Source organism: Chrysemys picta, chromosome 5 (genome assembly GCF_011386835.1).
Source record: "Chrysemys picta bellii isolate R12L10 chromosome 5, ASM1138683v2, whole genome shotgun sequence".
Taxonomy (NCBI): domain Eukaryota; kingdom Metazoa; phylum Chordata; order Testudines; family Emydidae; genus Chrysemys; species Chrysemys picta.
In genome coordinates, this window is record NC_088795.1 from 128,464,470 (window position 1) to 128,480,153 (window position 15,684).

Genomic DNA, 15,684 nt, shown 5'->3' on the forward strand with positions numbered 1-15,684 from the left:
GAATCGGAACTACAATACAATGGTATCATATACCCTCTACTGCCAACAGCTGGAGGAGATTATCCTTAGCTCAGGGGTAGGAGCCTGTCCTTTTGAAGCAGAATGAGCTCCATCCTCACTGTTGCCATGAGTTACCAGCTGGCCATGTTTCACAACATGGTGGCTTCCCTGAAGTTGGTAGTCATGCATTTGTTACATTATTATATTTGGAATTTCCTATTTTGATGACAGCTTAGAGCTGCCCTGTTTGGGCAAGGGTAAATTCTTGAATAGGGCTCTTTAGACTGGATGAAATCTCTCAGAAATAGGTTTAGGAACACGGTGACAAATCACCAACCAAACTAAAAATATAAAAAAGGGATGAGCTGTAGCTGGGCCATAAAAGCAGAAATGAGATATGGCGCCTGACACCTCTGGGTTATCAGTTCAAATTCCTGCCCATGCCACTAGTGGCCAAAAGTTGTTCTGTTTCTCCACAAAAAGCATGTGGAGAATGGCTTGAACCAAACCCTGGGTCAGGACACTCGCAAACCCTGGAGCAGTTCAGAACCTTGTTTCGGAGCTGGACGTAGTAGCTTCTGCTAAGCCTATGACAAGATGAACAAAACCCCTAAGTGAACTTGTCGTCCCCCCTCCAACAAACATAGCTATGCTGGCAAAAATCAGTGTGTAGACACAGCTTATACAGGCAAAAAAAGTCCTCTTGCCAGTACACCTTCCATCAATCAGGGAGATGGTTCAACTGTATACTGGCGGAAGGAGTTCTTTTGCCAATCAACTGCATCTCCACTTGAGGGCTTTGTACTTGGTGATTTTCAGAAGAGCTCACCTAACTTTACTTCTGTTGAAGCCAGATCTCTCATTTGACTTCAGTGGGAGCAGAGGTAGGCTCAGTGCTTTTGGAAATCCCATTATACATTTCAATATGGTTTTTAATGGAGAATTTATGCCCAGTCATAATAAGGCTACCCATGGAAAGGAAAGCCACTGCCCCTGGAAACAAGTACAAGAAAGTACGATGCTAGGATATAGCAGACACTCAAGTGTGGATCACCAGCTACACTTCCTGGGGCAGGAGGACACTTAATAAAGGAAGGGATCAGTTCAGATTGATGCATTCAATTGAGATTCTATTTGACATTTGACCATCCACAGATACAAATTGATCTGATCACCGAATTCCTCTCAGGCTGCCTTTTCCATTCCTTCAGTGCAATGCGACATCGAGGCGGACTGCGATCGATATGGCGATGGATATGAACAGGGATGTGTGGGAAGCCAAAATATAATATATATCTGTCCCTTACCCCACTGCTTCCCGGAATGATCTTCATATTCGCCATTGGAGCCTTCAGACAGCGGGCTGTCCTTTCCTGAGCTGGCATCATCTGTAAAGAAAGAGAAAGAGAAGCTTTAAGAAACATCTTCTTCTACACAGCTGCCTTTGATAGGAGGTTGCATTGCCTTTGGGAGGCACTGTGCTGCCGCAAGGCACTTGAAGTGCATTTTGCATTCACTTCCTGGTGCTTGCAGCCTGGCCAGTTTAATGAACAATTTTGCGTGCTGCTTTATGAGCTTTTCAGTAGGCGACTAACATGATGGGAGATTAATCAATGTTTCCATTAATAGCCGACAAAAGCCCTTTTGTTTATATTTACTGGTCACCGTTCCCTAGGAGGAGCTGATCCATTCTACCCTCCATGCAAATAATGATATACATCAAAATTACAGCTAATTAAACCCGGGAGGTGGGAGAAACTTATGTGATCAGTCATGCGGCGTGCAAGGAGTGGAGTTCTGGCAACAGTTTTACCTTGCAGTTTCCATAAAAGATCAGGAGAGCAAGCAGGCCTATTGGGATCAAACGAACCTGGGAGAGTGCTGAATCTAAAGTTTTGGTCAAGAAGGCAACAATGTTGAGTAGAGAGGCTATTTTTTTTTTTAAACAAACTAAGAGCACTGGAATGAACTGGACTAAATTTATGATCCATCTAGTCCTGTTCCCCATCATCATCATCTCTATTACAATAGCACCTAGAGTCCCCAGCTGAGATCTGCGCCCCCATTGTGCTAGGTGCTGCATGAATAAACAGTAGGAGAGCCCCTTCCCAGTCTAAATGGACAAGACAAAGGGTAGGAGGAAGTAAATATTCTTGTCCCCATTTGTAAAATGGGGAAACAGAGGTTCAGAGAATTACCCAAGGTCATATCATACGTCACTGTCAGAACCAGGATTAGAACCCTTTTTTCTGGACAAAGCGATGACATCTCATTAACTATACCACAACTTATCCCAGACAAGTCACTCAGGCCAGAATTTTCAAACATGGGACGGACCAAGATCCCTATTCCGGCACCTACTTAAGTGGCCTTATTTTCAGAGATGCTGGAAATTAAGTCAGTGGGACTTCTAACAGGGAGCTTGGAGGGTTGGGTGGCCTACTGGTTGGAATGCTTGACTGCCGGCCCCTTGCTTCGCTGGTCAAGGTGCCTCAGTCTTTAAGGCAGTTGAGTAGAGGGATCCAGGACCTCCCTCTCCTCCGGGTCCCAGCCCAGGGCCCTGTGTGAGTCAACCCCTGTATACACCTCCCAGCCAGGAGTCTAAATCCACTGCCCTAGGTTACTTCTTATCGCTGTCCCTTCAGTGTGGGGCGTGGCCCCTACAGTCCAAGTCACTGGGGTGGCTTGTCTCCAGTAGCACTCCCTTGTGGACCTTGGGCAGAGCCCTGCCACAGTCTCAGGCTCCTCTGGGCGGGGCAGCCCTAAATTTGGCGGGGCCGGAACCACACAAGGTCTCCGTGCTTCAGTCACCCAGTCATTTCTTAGGGCGGCTGCTCCTAAGTCTCTTCCACAGTCTCCTCAGCCAAGGAGATGTATTATTTCCTGGTGGCTGCCTTGGCTGGCAGGCTAGTGAGCCTTCCCCTCAGGTAGGTGGGCAGCAAGCTCCTGCCTCTTCGCCAGTCAGCCCCAAACTGAGCCAGGTTCTCTCCTTTTCTTCCCCCTCCAGGCCTGGCATTGGCTGCAGGTATAACGGGGCGGGGCTCGCTGGGCACAAAGGCTCTCTTTAACCCCTTCCATGCTGGTGGGCAGTTTCTCCTCTTCATCTCAGGACTGTTCCCATAATTAAAGGCTACCCAATCAGAGAGTTGCCCTCAGTCATTGTGCACCAACCTCAGTGATACGAGTGTAAATTCCACATGCAGCTCAAGAGAAATATGTGACCTTAAGGTAAGAGTATGGGAGAGACTAAAGTTTCGATTGTACAAATCCTGAAACCCACATGAAAATATCTGGAGGCTAGAAGCGAGGAAAGCCTCGTTCTAATCTCAACTGCAGAGTACAGGGGAAATAACTCAGCACATACACAAGCGTGTCCAGAAACTCTAAGAAATAATGGATCTAGTCCTTGCAGCTGTTTAGCAAGGTGGATAATGCTTGAACACTACAGTGAGCTCTGGCAGAGATTTTAAGGAAGAACAACATATATTTAACCCTCACTCTCCCCGCGTGGCACTCCCCCAATTACTGCCACGTTGGAAAATTGTGTGTGTTTTTAGCACCAGGAGTTTTATGCCTGCACGTGCGTTGCTCTCATTTGCTGCTGTGTCTTAAACAGCATCCAAGGAAAATGCCTGAGATGCCACGCAGGGCGTCCCCCCACCCTCGCCCCAAACATATTTTTCTGTTCCATCTCTGATTCGCCCAGCAAAGTTTCCCCAGAAGTACGTGCAGCTGTCACTTAGGAGAGAAAAGAAAACTTCCAAGGCAGCAGTGCAGCGGGTTGTAACTCCAGCAGCTCACTGAAGCTGCCCCCCTCCTGTCACCGAGAACACAGAAGGCTTTCACAAGGGCTGTGGCCAACTCACACCCAATCCTTCTGGAAGCAGCATGAAATGGAATTGCCTAAGGACCATAAAGGCAACATTGACTAACCCCTCTGCCCCTCAGTGAAAACATACAACACGGAGTCCTCCTCAGCTTGAATAATCAGCAGCCCATTCTGCGCAGCCCCCCGAATGAATGGTAGGAAACAACCAATGCACTGCATCTTGCAAATGTAACTTTGCGACCTTTGAAAATTTAATGCAGTGAGTGTAAAAGAAAAGAAGAAGAAAACATCAGACATCAAGAAGACAAACAGGTTCCTTTCTGAATAATAATCAAATAAATTAAGCAGCATTTATTTTTTTCTGTAAATATCAATATACTTGGAAATGGAATCTTGTAATTTTTTTTACCAAATAACCAGGAAATCCCTTTGCACAATCAAAAACCACTTCGAGAGTAAAAGGGGGCAGGAGGGAGAAAAGCCATGGTCAAATATGAAAGAATTGCTGCCCATTGTTCATCTGCTGAACATCTTAAAAGTGGATAAGACGTTTAAGTGGCAATGTTCTGTCAATTATATCTTAATCCTACTCAGCTTGATGTACAAAGAGCGGCATACCCACCCTTGTCTCCTGCCTCATGTTACAGTATGTCAGCTCATGTGCAACCCCCGCTCTGCTTACACACACTAACTGACTGGCATTCTCAACACCACTTGACATGCTGCCAAGCCTTTGATGTCAGCCAAATTGCTCCGAATCCGTTTGATCCTTTGAAGACGACTCTTTGCTTGTTATCCAGCCAAATCCCAAACCTGTGGAGTTACCTACAAGACCCAGGGAAAAAAATTTGAGGGAGGGCAAGGGGGGGGGGGCGGAGGAGGAGAGAACAGAATAAAAATGAGTTATGGTAAAGGTACTCAGCCCATAGTGTAAATATCTCTCTGGGTGGAAAAGTAAAACACCCTTGGTAAATAATTACTATATTTCACCAGGGTTTTTCAGATCCATTAAGTCTCACACTGTCTGCGTTTGTTGTGATCATTGCACATCTAAAACCAAAACTCATAGCATATTCTAAAGAAAATAAATAAAACATTTTAGACTTGAAACCTCAGATATAGTGAAGGGCTTTTTGGTTGGATGGGGGTTGTTTGTTTTTTTGACTCAACAACTTCACACTAACTGGAGGGTCATTACAACGGGATCTGCACTCTTCAATGAAACAACCTGGGGCTCCCATGCCACTTCTCTATAAACTGCGCTAGATCTGAACTCACTATGAGTAGGTTCCTCTGGTTATGGACAGAAAACTTTCTCCAGAAAACAATCTCACTGTTCAGCCTGCTCAATTCTAGAGAGAGAGCTGAGCCATAAATCTGGTTCCAGCTCAGAATTTCCTCAAAGCTCAGAGGTGTTTGCTTCAGCTCAAGCCTCAAGTTTGAATCTGGAGCAGAATGTTCCCAAAAGGCAGGCGTGGTCAGATCTGTGGGATTCATTTACTCCTTGTCTCTGCTTGGTTCCTCTGGACCTGGGTATTTTAATGACACTTGTTTGTGTTCTGCCATCACTTTTATGAATGGTGCTGGTTTGAATCCGGCATTGAGTTATTATCAAGGGGCATTATGTTCAATCCAACAATCATTTTCTCTGTTCTGTAGCACCAATGTTCCTTGTGCAGCCAAGCAAGTAAATCATTCAAGACATCTGACGAATGATGCTTATTGCACGGATAGTGGACCTGAAGGAGTTGCTCGTGTGCAACTATGACCTGAACACCAGTGATGAACAAGGCAACAAAAGCAACCTAAAGATGATTTTTGGTTATATTCAAAGCTGTCAGAACGACGCAATAAATCAGATAGTTACTACCAATGAGGTGGAATGCTCTGTTCACCTCCTCTTTAAAAAACACATCTCTTTACAGCTGGAGCAGATAGCCTAGTGGTCTATGGCCTGGTCTACACTGGGGGGGGGGGGGGGGGTGTCAATGTAAGATACGCAACTTCAGCTACGGGAATACCGTAGCTGAAGTCGACATATTTTATTCTGACTTACCTCCCGTCCTCACGGTGTAGGATCGACGGCTGCAGCTTCCCCCGTCAACTCCGCTACCGCCGCTCACTCTGGTGGAGTTCCGGAGTTGACGGGGAGCGTGTTCGGGGATCGATATATCGCGTCTTAACGAGACGCGATATATCGATTCCCGATAAATCGATCGCTACCCGCCAATACGGCGGGTAGTCTGGACATACCCTATGTGCCTTATGTCTGTAACAGTAAAATTCTCTACAATTCCATGGTCAAATCCCAGCTGGGCCAGTGCTGTCTTTCAGGTAGAGAAATTGCCTACATACACTTTTCCTGTGTGCATGTTTTTGTGCAAGACCTTAAAAACTGAGATCTTGTCGTCGTCCCCCTCCTCTCACCACCCCCAGCAACAATGTTAAAGATCCACAATATCTGTAAGATTAATGGCAGGACCTGCACATTCTGCAATTCTGTGGCTGTGGAATTTGCCATGCAATTCACCCCTTGTGACAGAATTGTGCTATAAAAAGAACAGGAGTACGTGTGGCACCTTAGAGACTAACAAATTTATTAGAGCATAAGCTTTCGTGGACTACAGCCCACTTCTTCGGATGCATATAGAGTGGAATTGTGCTATAGAATTAAAGCTCTCAAATAAATATATAAATGAGAGAGAGAAAGAGAGAGAGAGAGAGAGATCAGATTCTCGGCTGGTGTAGGTTTTAAGCCTTGTTTTTCTAACCCTCATAGTTGTGAAGATAACATTGAAAATGTGAACTGAGTGTAAAGCAATGCAGCGCTGTCTTCACAAGCCTGCAGAGAGCCCGAAATAAGAGCTCTAAGAAGTGTAACTGCCCCTGTCACCTCAGTCAGGAATCTTGGATTTTGTAATTCTATGGCCAGAGGATCTGGAATTTTTACAAGATGCAAGAAAATTCATCATTTTTGCCACGGAATTTGCCATTTTACTACAGCTGGGCTCCTGATGTTTTTATTTTCTGCCTCTCTGCCCTGCTGGGCCCTGCCTTCTGCTGCCTCTTACTCTTCAGTTTTCCTACAGGGTGAGTTAATTGGATTGCCATGTTTGCTCCCTGCACTATTCCCGAAGCCAGGCAGAAGGGGTCAGGCAGCCAAAAATGGAGTCCAGCCTGCAGCCAGGGAACACAAAGAACACTGTAGGAGGCAATGCCCAGCTGAAGTTGGCTACAAGTTCCTCCTTCCTTTGGCACATATCGGGGGAAGGAGGTTCTGAACTGGAATGCCTGAACATCATCACGGTAGCCAAAGCCTAGGAGATGGGCCAGCTGGAGAGCACAGTGAAAATCCCATAATTAAAAACAATCATTGATGTATTTTCAACAATGAGCGACTGTTGCTTGGGTTTATATAGAAGAGAATGGGAATGAAGAGAATTCAGGGGAGACAGAATGGATGAATGTTGCCACATCATTTAATAGTCCTTGATGCAGAATTTGGCCCCTTGTGTTGTGGACTATACAGAGCCCTGATTGAGGGTTTGTCTTGAAGCAGTGGCTGAAATTTCCCTTCCACTCAGCATTATGCATCATGTTCTGTGCATATTGTCAGCCTGGTTGTAGCCCTCCCCACTCCATTTCTGCAGTGAAGGGATCTCTGTACAGTAGTTTACGTAGCACTTTGGGACCATATGGGACAAAGAGTGCCGTATACAAGAAGGATATTTTATTACTGTTATTATTAATATTATTACTGTTTATTATTATAGCAGAACTGCTCCAGATCTGCCTCTTTCTTAATGTTAAAACAAATCAAAAGTTCTGAATGACAGTTGGGCTCTGACGGAAAATATTTGCAGGCTGTTACCAAGCCAGGATCAGATTTTATTTATGCATGACTTTCTGAGAATGTGTCATATTAGCTAAAAGGGAATGGTTTGTTTTCAGGCCAACTGTAGGTTCCGATCAGTCCTTCAAAGGGTCAAAACAACGCCGCAATTTATGGAGCAAATATCTAACCGTGTTTGTCTACGACCCACAAAGTTGCTTTAATTTGTTATAATGCAAGACCAGTCCCTGCTTTGACTTGATGGGGCCAGCATTGGAGCTTTTGATGTTAGAGGCCTTGAAAGCCCCATTTCACAGATGATCCAGCTTTGCATAAATAAACAAAGTGACCTTTGAACTCAGGCCTGAGACCTGAGCACACTTCAAAGCGATGGAGGGAGGGTGTTGGGGAATGAAGTGATCAGCATGCATCATTAAGGCAGCTCCCGCTCAAGCTACAACAGTACAAGAGGGTGTAAATAAAGGGACAGCGGCAGGCGGGGAGGGAGTGAAATGAGGGGGAAACTGAAAGTGATGTAATCCAGTCAGGCTTGAACAACTATAATGAGGCCTTCCCTCATGGAAGAATGAAAGAGATCTCCCCTCAAGTCCAGTTTACAGATCCACTCCCTCATTTACCCAAATCCAAAGTGAACAGTAAACCACATTGGCATCCTGTTGTCCCCTGAAGCTGGAGAGTTCCAGTGAGAGAGCTACACAAACAGAAATATATTTGCTTGTTTAGGGGAGGCGGTGTGGCCGTGACAGACAGGACTGACCCCGCCTCCTGAATTAAGGCTTGTGAGTCACTTGATTGGAATTGACATGAACAAGCACTCGAAGAAGAAAAAACAGTTACTCACCTTCTCGTAACTGTTGTTTGAGATGTGTTGTTCATGTCCATTCCAATACCCACCCTTCTACCCCTCTGTTGGAGTAGCCGGCAAGAAGGAACTGACGGGGTGGCGGGTCGGTAGGGGCCTATATTGAGCACCATGATGGTGCTACTCCAGGGGGCACTCGGACTGACCCAACGGATCGCGGCACTTGGGGATCCTGGGCTGGAGCCAACGCGGACGGTGCCGTGGCCCCTAGTGCCAGAGTTGTATACATCGGTGCCGATACCACCGATGCTGAAGTTGTCGAAGCCGGAACCAATGGTGTTGGGGCTGTCGGTGCCAAGGACGTTGGTGCTGATACCGCTGGGGCTGGCGTAGCAGACGCCGGCGCCGAAGGGGTTGGGGCAGCGTCTGGGAGCGATGGAGCTACCTCCGATCCTGCCAATGACGACGGTGCCAGAGGTGGTACGGAAGTGGCCGAGGCTGCCACTGCCACCCTGGAATGCGGCCCTTCGCTCCACCCTTGGCCTTGGTGAAAGGCCCAGGGAGTCTAAAAGGGCTATTGTGCCAGGGGCTGCCACTGCGTGGGCCACGGTGCCAGGTAAGTGTGCCGGTCTCATGATGACTTGGACCATCTACTTCTGCTCCTACAAGATCGATAGATGTCCAACTCCGACTACGGGGTCTCTAAAAAGGAGGACCACGGAGGAGCGGTACTGCGAGGTGCCGAGGGTCCGCGCCAAGGGCTCGGGGACTGACGAGGCTGCTGACCCTGTTCTGGTGCTGAGAAGCAGTGCACCGGGGATGGAGACCACTGAGCCATCATTGCAGGTTTTCCCCTTGACGGTGCCGGGGGAGCAACCAGTGCCAGTGACCTCTCCCGTCTGGGCGGAGAGAACGGTGCTGTGAGCTGGAGCAGGTCCTGCACTGCCTCAGATGCCTCCGGGGTTGGCGGGAAGTAAAGTTGTCGGCTCGGCCTTGGTGAGTGAGAAGGGTCTGGACTCGACCGCCCTTCCATGGGGGCAGGAGTCGACATGACCATCTCTGGCAGTGGGGCCAAAGTAGTGTGGCCGGGCTTGGGTCTCAACGGCCGGTTCCTGGGGGCTAGCCAGGGGAGAACGAGCCCTCTCCGGCCTCCTCTTCTTTTGCGGCACTGGTGATTGAGACCGGTGCCTGACGGTGCTGAGAGTCCTTGTCTTTACTCGGCACTGATCCCCGAGGAGGTACTTGGTGCCGGGTTTGCCGACCCGGGCTCGGACTGGGGCCAGAGTGCCACTTCCATTAGTAGGATCTTCAGGTGCTGATCTCTTTCTCTCAGTGTCCTGGGGCGAAACCCCCTGCAGATCCTACAGCGATCCTTTTGATGGCTCTCCCCCTAACACTTCAAACACGAAGTGTGAGGATCGCTTCTAGGCATACACTTGCCGCAGACCTCACAGGCTTTGAAGCCAGGAGACCGCAGCATGCCCTAGCGTTGGGATAGCGCTGAGAGGAAACCCCTCCAAAGGAAACTAAAGAACTAAGTAAAGTACCTACTAACTACTTAACACTAACTACAGAATTAATGAGAACTATATACAGACTGCCAAATGCGCTTGTCACGACAAGAGCAAGGGGAAGTTCCAGCTAACCGTCACTGACGGTAAGAAGGAACTGAAGGGGTGGCGGGTCGATAGGGCCCTATATTGAGCACCATGATGGTGCCACTCCAGGGGGCGCCCAGACCAACCCAACGGATACTGCTAGGGGAAAAATCTTCTGGCTGCCTTGCACACGTACGCACTCACCTAATTGGAATGGACATGAACAAGCACTCAAAGAAGAATATATCTGCTTGTTTAGGGGAGGCGGACTGTGGGCCTTAACATGAATTAGGGGAATTTTTGCTCACATGGGTGTCACCAGCCTCTTGAGGAAAGAGCGAGGGCTGGGAATGCTACACAAAATTACATCCGATACCACAGACAGCCCCCAACTAAAACCTCTCCAGTGCAACATCAAAGATCTACAACCTATCCTGGAAAAGGATCCCTCACTCTCACAGACCTGTCCTCGCTTACAGACAGCCCCCCAACCTGAAGCAAATACTCACCAGCAACCATACACCACAGAACAAAAACACTAACCCAGGAACCTATACTTGCAACAAAGCCCGATGTCAACTCTGTCCACATATCTATTCAAGTGACATCATCATAGGACCTAATCACATCAGCCATACCATCAGGGGCTCATTCACTTGCACATCTACCAATGTGATATATGCCATCATGTGCCAGCAATGCCCCTCTGTCACGTACATTGGCCAAACCGGACAGTCTCTAGGCAAAAGAATAAATGGACACAAATCTGACATCAGGAATCATAACATTCAAAAACCAGTAGGAGAACACTTCGACCGCTCTGGTCATTCAGTAACAGACTTAAAGGTGGCAATCTTGCAACAGAAAAGCTTCAAAAACAGACTCCAACGAGAAACTGCTGAACTTGAATTAATATGCAAACTAGATACCATCAACTTAGGCTTGAATAGAGACTGTGAATGGCTGAGCCATTACACACATTGAATCTATTTCCCCATGTTAAGTATCCTCACATCTTCTTGTCAAACTGTGTGAAAGGGGCCATCTTGATTATCACTACAAAAGTTTTTTTTCCTCCTGCTGATAATTGCCCATCTTAATTAATTAGCCTCTTACAGTTGGTAGGGCAACTCCCACCTTTTCATGTTCTCTGTATGTGTATATATATCTCCTTACTATATGTTCCATTCTATGCATCCGACGAAGTGGGCTGTAGCCCAAGAAAGCTTATGCTCAAATAAATTTGTTAGTCTCTAAGGTGCCACAAGTACTGCTGTTCTTTTTGCAGATACAGACTAACACGGCTGCTACTCTGAAACCTGCTTAGATCCAGTGTTCATGGGAATTTTATAGAGAAAATGTGGTTTTGCCTCATTCCAAGAAAAGAAAGAGAGAAAATAAATAAATATTAGGCCCTATCTAGTCTATTCCAAACTAGTTCAGCCTTCTTTACATAGCAAGCCAGAGATTAATAAGAAAAATTGTGGACAGAATAGAAACAAACTTTCTGAAAATCTTTTTTGTCAGTCTATTACCACCATGATGGTGGTGCCTATTTAGCATGGGGATTGGTGCCTGGGGGACACACAGGCAGACAGTCACAACTGTACAACACTTGGTAGCTTTTGGCGCACAGAGATTAAAATGATCCTTTCCCCCAGATCTCCATAGTGTGGATTAACACTGGTTGAGTTTCATTTGGAATTTCAGATTTCAATTAATCCCAAAGGCCCAGTGACATTCATGCAAATCCACTGACCCGTGATTTCCATGTGAAAACCTACATCAGCTAGTAATCTTATTGCGAGTCTCATGATAGCTGCTGTTTTCCTTAAAGCCTTAGCTCCTGGAGGCATGGGGTTACTTGAGAATCTCAGCTTTCATTTTCTTTAAAAAAAATTCTAGCCCTCATGGTTATGGAGAAGAGTCTGAAAACTTAACCCGAATAACCATAAAGGCTCAGCAAAAGCAGAAGCCAGATTCATGACTCTTGAGCCCTTGGGACTAACAACACTAACATCAGCCCGGTTTGGCTTGAAACCCAAGACAGGCTTGGATCTGGATCCAGTTCTGAATTTCTTTCACCTCCAGGGATGCCTGGGTCTGAATGTGTGGTTGAGCTCCTAGTAGAGATAGAGTCAGTAACTTAAGTTCTTATCTGAACTTCTCTGTGCAAGGGGTGCTCGGATACTTGGGGCCTGTCTCTGATTGGAACTCAGCCCAGTATTAAGAAACTGGTTCAAGTTTTCAGTGTCATGAAAGTTTTCCATAGCTCTTCCAACACCCCTTCGGCTTGCTCTTCCTATCCCCTAACCTGTCTACTCTATCAACAGGGATAATGTGAAGGGAAAGCAGGAAGTGACTTTAGTATGGCCTTTCTGTGTTGGGAAAGGTGCAATGTAACAAAAGGATTAGGAATAGTTAAAGAGAAAAATAAGGAAAAACCCCTTTTTCTGCCCCAGCCAAACAAAAGCCCTTAACGTGAAACAGACCAAACCTGCTCCAGGCAGCACATAGTCAAGGAGCACTACACTGTTTTTAAAGAAATAACTGAAAGGTTACTGGCAGAAAGTCTGGCAATATAATGGGCACTGAAGATATGTCTGCTTTTGGCTCTGACTGTGCCAAAAATAACCATTGATACTCAAGCCCAGAATTTGCTAAAAATAAAACAACACTCCGTGTTAATGGTTTGGTTTGCATTTTAAGTGTTATCCATTTTTGTGATAATTTCTATTTTAAAAAAAACTGATTTTTCCTCTGCCACAGGCCTGGCAGGCTCCCTCAAGTCAAAATCTATTACAAAGGAAATGATTTCAACAAACCTGCCCTGTCATATTGAGAGGAGGCAGTGTGATCTAGTGATTAGAGCCCTGGACGGGGAGTCAGAAACCTGGGTTCTATTCCTGGCTAAACCAGTGACTCTCTACAGGACAGGTTTCAGAGTAGCAGCCGTGTTAGTCTGTATCCGCAAAAAGAAGAACAGGAGTACTTGTGGCACCTTAGAGACTAACAAATTTATTAGAGCATAAGCTTTCGTGGACTACAGCCCACTTCTTCGGATCACTTCAAAAGTTTTTTTTCTCTTAATTAATTGGCCTCTCAGAGTTGGTAAGACAACTCCCACCTGTTTATGCTCTCTGTATGTGTGTATATATATCTCCTCAATATATGTTCCATTCTATATGCATCCGAAGAAGTGGGCTGTAGTCCACGAAAGCTTATGCTCTAATAAATTTGTTAGTCTCTAAGGTGCCACAAGTACTCCTGTTCTTCTCTCTACAGGACCTTGAGCAAGTCACTTAAACTCTTATGGCTCCTGTAAAATGGAGATGATGATGCACAGATCCATTGTGTCATCTATGGATGTAAAATTCTATATTAGTGCTGACTGTTATTACTCCACATCTCAGTATGTAGGTGAATGCAGATGCTGCTCCAGGTCCAAATACAAATGCTTCCCAATGAAGACTCCAATTTACTTCCAAGTTTCCATACCGGGAGGGGAGGAGTTTTCTCTAGTTCTGATCTATTCGCTCCAGCAATCACTAAGGAATGCTGTGGTGTATTGTTTTGGTCCTTGTTAAAAAGCTTTGGTTTGGACAAGGATTATATATTTCCTTTAAAAAATTAAATGCATAAGGTGGGGACATGGAACACTAAGAAGAGAGAGGAAAATTTTAGGGACATCAGTAGAATAACTACATGAAAATAGGATGCAATTAGTAATATTTAGGTTGAATATATGAAAACTTCCCAACGGTGATGTCTATTAGTCTGTGGAAGTTTTCCAAGAGAAGTAAGAGAAGCCCCATTCCTTCACCTCTGGAAACATTTAAAACAGATAATGGCATAACTATAACAGTACTACAGACCCAGAAGAATTTACAAACCCAGATGCTAACAGCTGGTTCATCCAGTTATCAGAATCTGTACTAAGAACCCTGAGCTGTGGTTGGAAATAGGGTGTAATTGTACCATCAGTAAGAATTAAATGTCAGACAGAAAAAGCATATACATGGAATATGAAATGGACTGATAAGTAGATCTTTTAGGGTCAAAAGCAACAGTCAATATATTATCATTACCCTCAAGCTTTCCTTCTTTGCTAATTCTAAGAACTGCATTCTCTAAGGCCTGTGCAGAGGTATTATAGTCATCAAGGGGGCCCTGCCTGCAGAACGAAGGTAGGAGGTGGTGATGTAACCATTTCCTTCTGATATTCAAAACTCACCCTCAATGCCATGTTGCATGGTTTGGTTATAAATCTTGGACCAGAACCTTAGCTGGTGTAAATCAGCACATCTCCATTATATTCAATAGAGCTATGGTGATTTACGAAAGTTTAGGATCTCAGCCCATCTTTAAAACATTCCTTCCTTTTCACTCACCCTCCACAAAGCCAGGGAAAGCATCTGAAAACCCCCTTGTGAATGTTTTGTGCTTTGCACTGTTTAGGTCCTACTTCTATTCTCAAAAGCAAAGGTGTCACTATCTACAAAGCTCCACAAAGCTCGCAGAATAATCAGAGCTATGTTTCCAATCACGGCCCATCTGCCCTAACCACAACATGAACCACGGGGGCAAACAGCTGGAGCTAATCACTGTACCATCACAGCTCCCTGACAGATCCCTTAAAACAATTACTTTACAAAGGCAGTCACAGGCCTGCCTCCCTCCTTCCCAAGCCATCCTGACTCCTCCTCACAACAGGCCCTTCTGCCCATCTTCAGGTGTCTATTCCAAAGGGGAAATCAAACAGAATCCTCCTTCCTGGTGAGGTTATTTCTCTTCCTAGCATGTCACCGCACACACAGATCTCAGTGCTGAGAGCTGTACCACATCAGGAGTCAGATATTCCATTCTTGATCCACTTAACCTGTCCAGATTTTACCCAGACAGTTTTGGCTTCTGTGTCCAGGTGCCATATAGGGTTGCCAGGTGCCCGTTTTTTGTGGACATTAGCAATCCTAAATGTCAGCCTATTTTACAGATAGGGAAACTGAAGCATAAAAAGCTCAAGGGTAAAATTTTCAAAAGGACATAAGTGATTTAGGAGCCTAATTCCCATTTTCAAAAGCTCCTAACTTACTTAAGTTCCTCTGAAAAGTTTAGCCTATGTGACTAACCCCAGATCAGTGACAACAAGACTGTGGCAGAGCCAGGGATAAACGCATGAGTCCGGGCTCTCAGCCCTCTACTCTAACCACTAGTTTACACTCCGTGTGAGTCCTGGCAGCTGCCATTTCCCACACAAACTAAGTTATATCTCTATCATTTCCCTATATAGTAGCACCAATAAATATTTATTATTTCCTGCACCAAAGCATGAATAGGAATATCATTCACATGTGTATATAAATCTCCCTAATCATTCACTCGGCTGGAAATAGTCAGTATAAAGAAAATTCCAGCTGGATCCCAAACATAGATGTCCTATCAACAGTGCAGAAATGGGTCTTAAATGATTTTTATAATGTGATGTTGAACGAAAATATCAATCATACTAACCCTGGGTGTTGACCTTTCCTAAAATGGCAAGTTAATACCTCAGTGTGGAAGGAACGGATACATCATGATGAGTTGGAAATTGAAATTCTGT

General features: G+C 45.5%; 1 protein-coding gene across 6 annotated transcripts in view; it reads right to left on the reverse strand.

The window, feature by feature from the left end:
- FGFRL1 (fibroblast growth factor receptor like 1) overlaps nt 1-15,684 on the reverse strand; it is a 246,704-nt gene that overhangs the window by 19,195 nt on the left and 211,825 nt on the right. For all 6 annotated transcript variants that reach the window (XM_005292428.5, XM_042855566.2, XM_065597216.1 and 3 more), the window contains one exon: nt 1,308-1,388. In XM_005292428.5, coding sequence (XP_005292485.1) covers nt 1,308-1,388 — 81 coding nt within the window. The remainder of the gene's footprint in view (nt 1-1,307; nt 1,389-15,684) is intronic.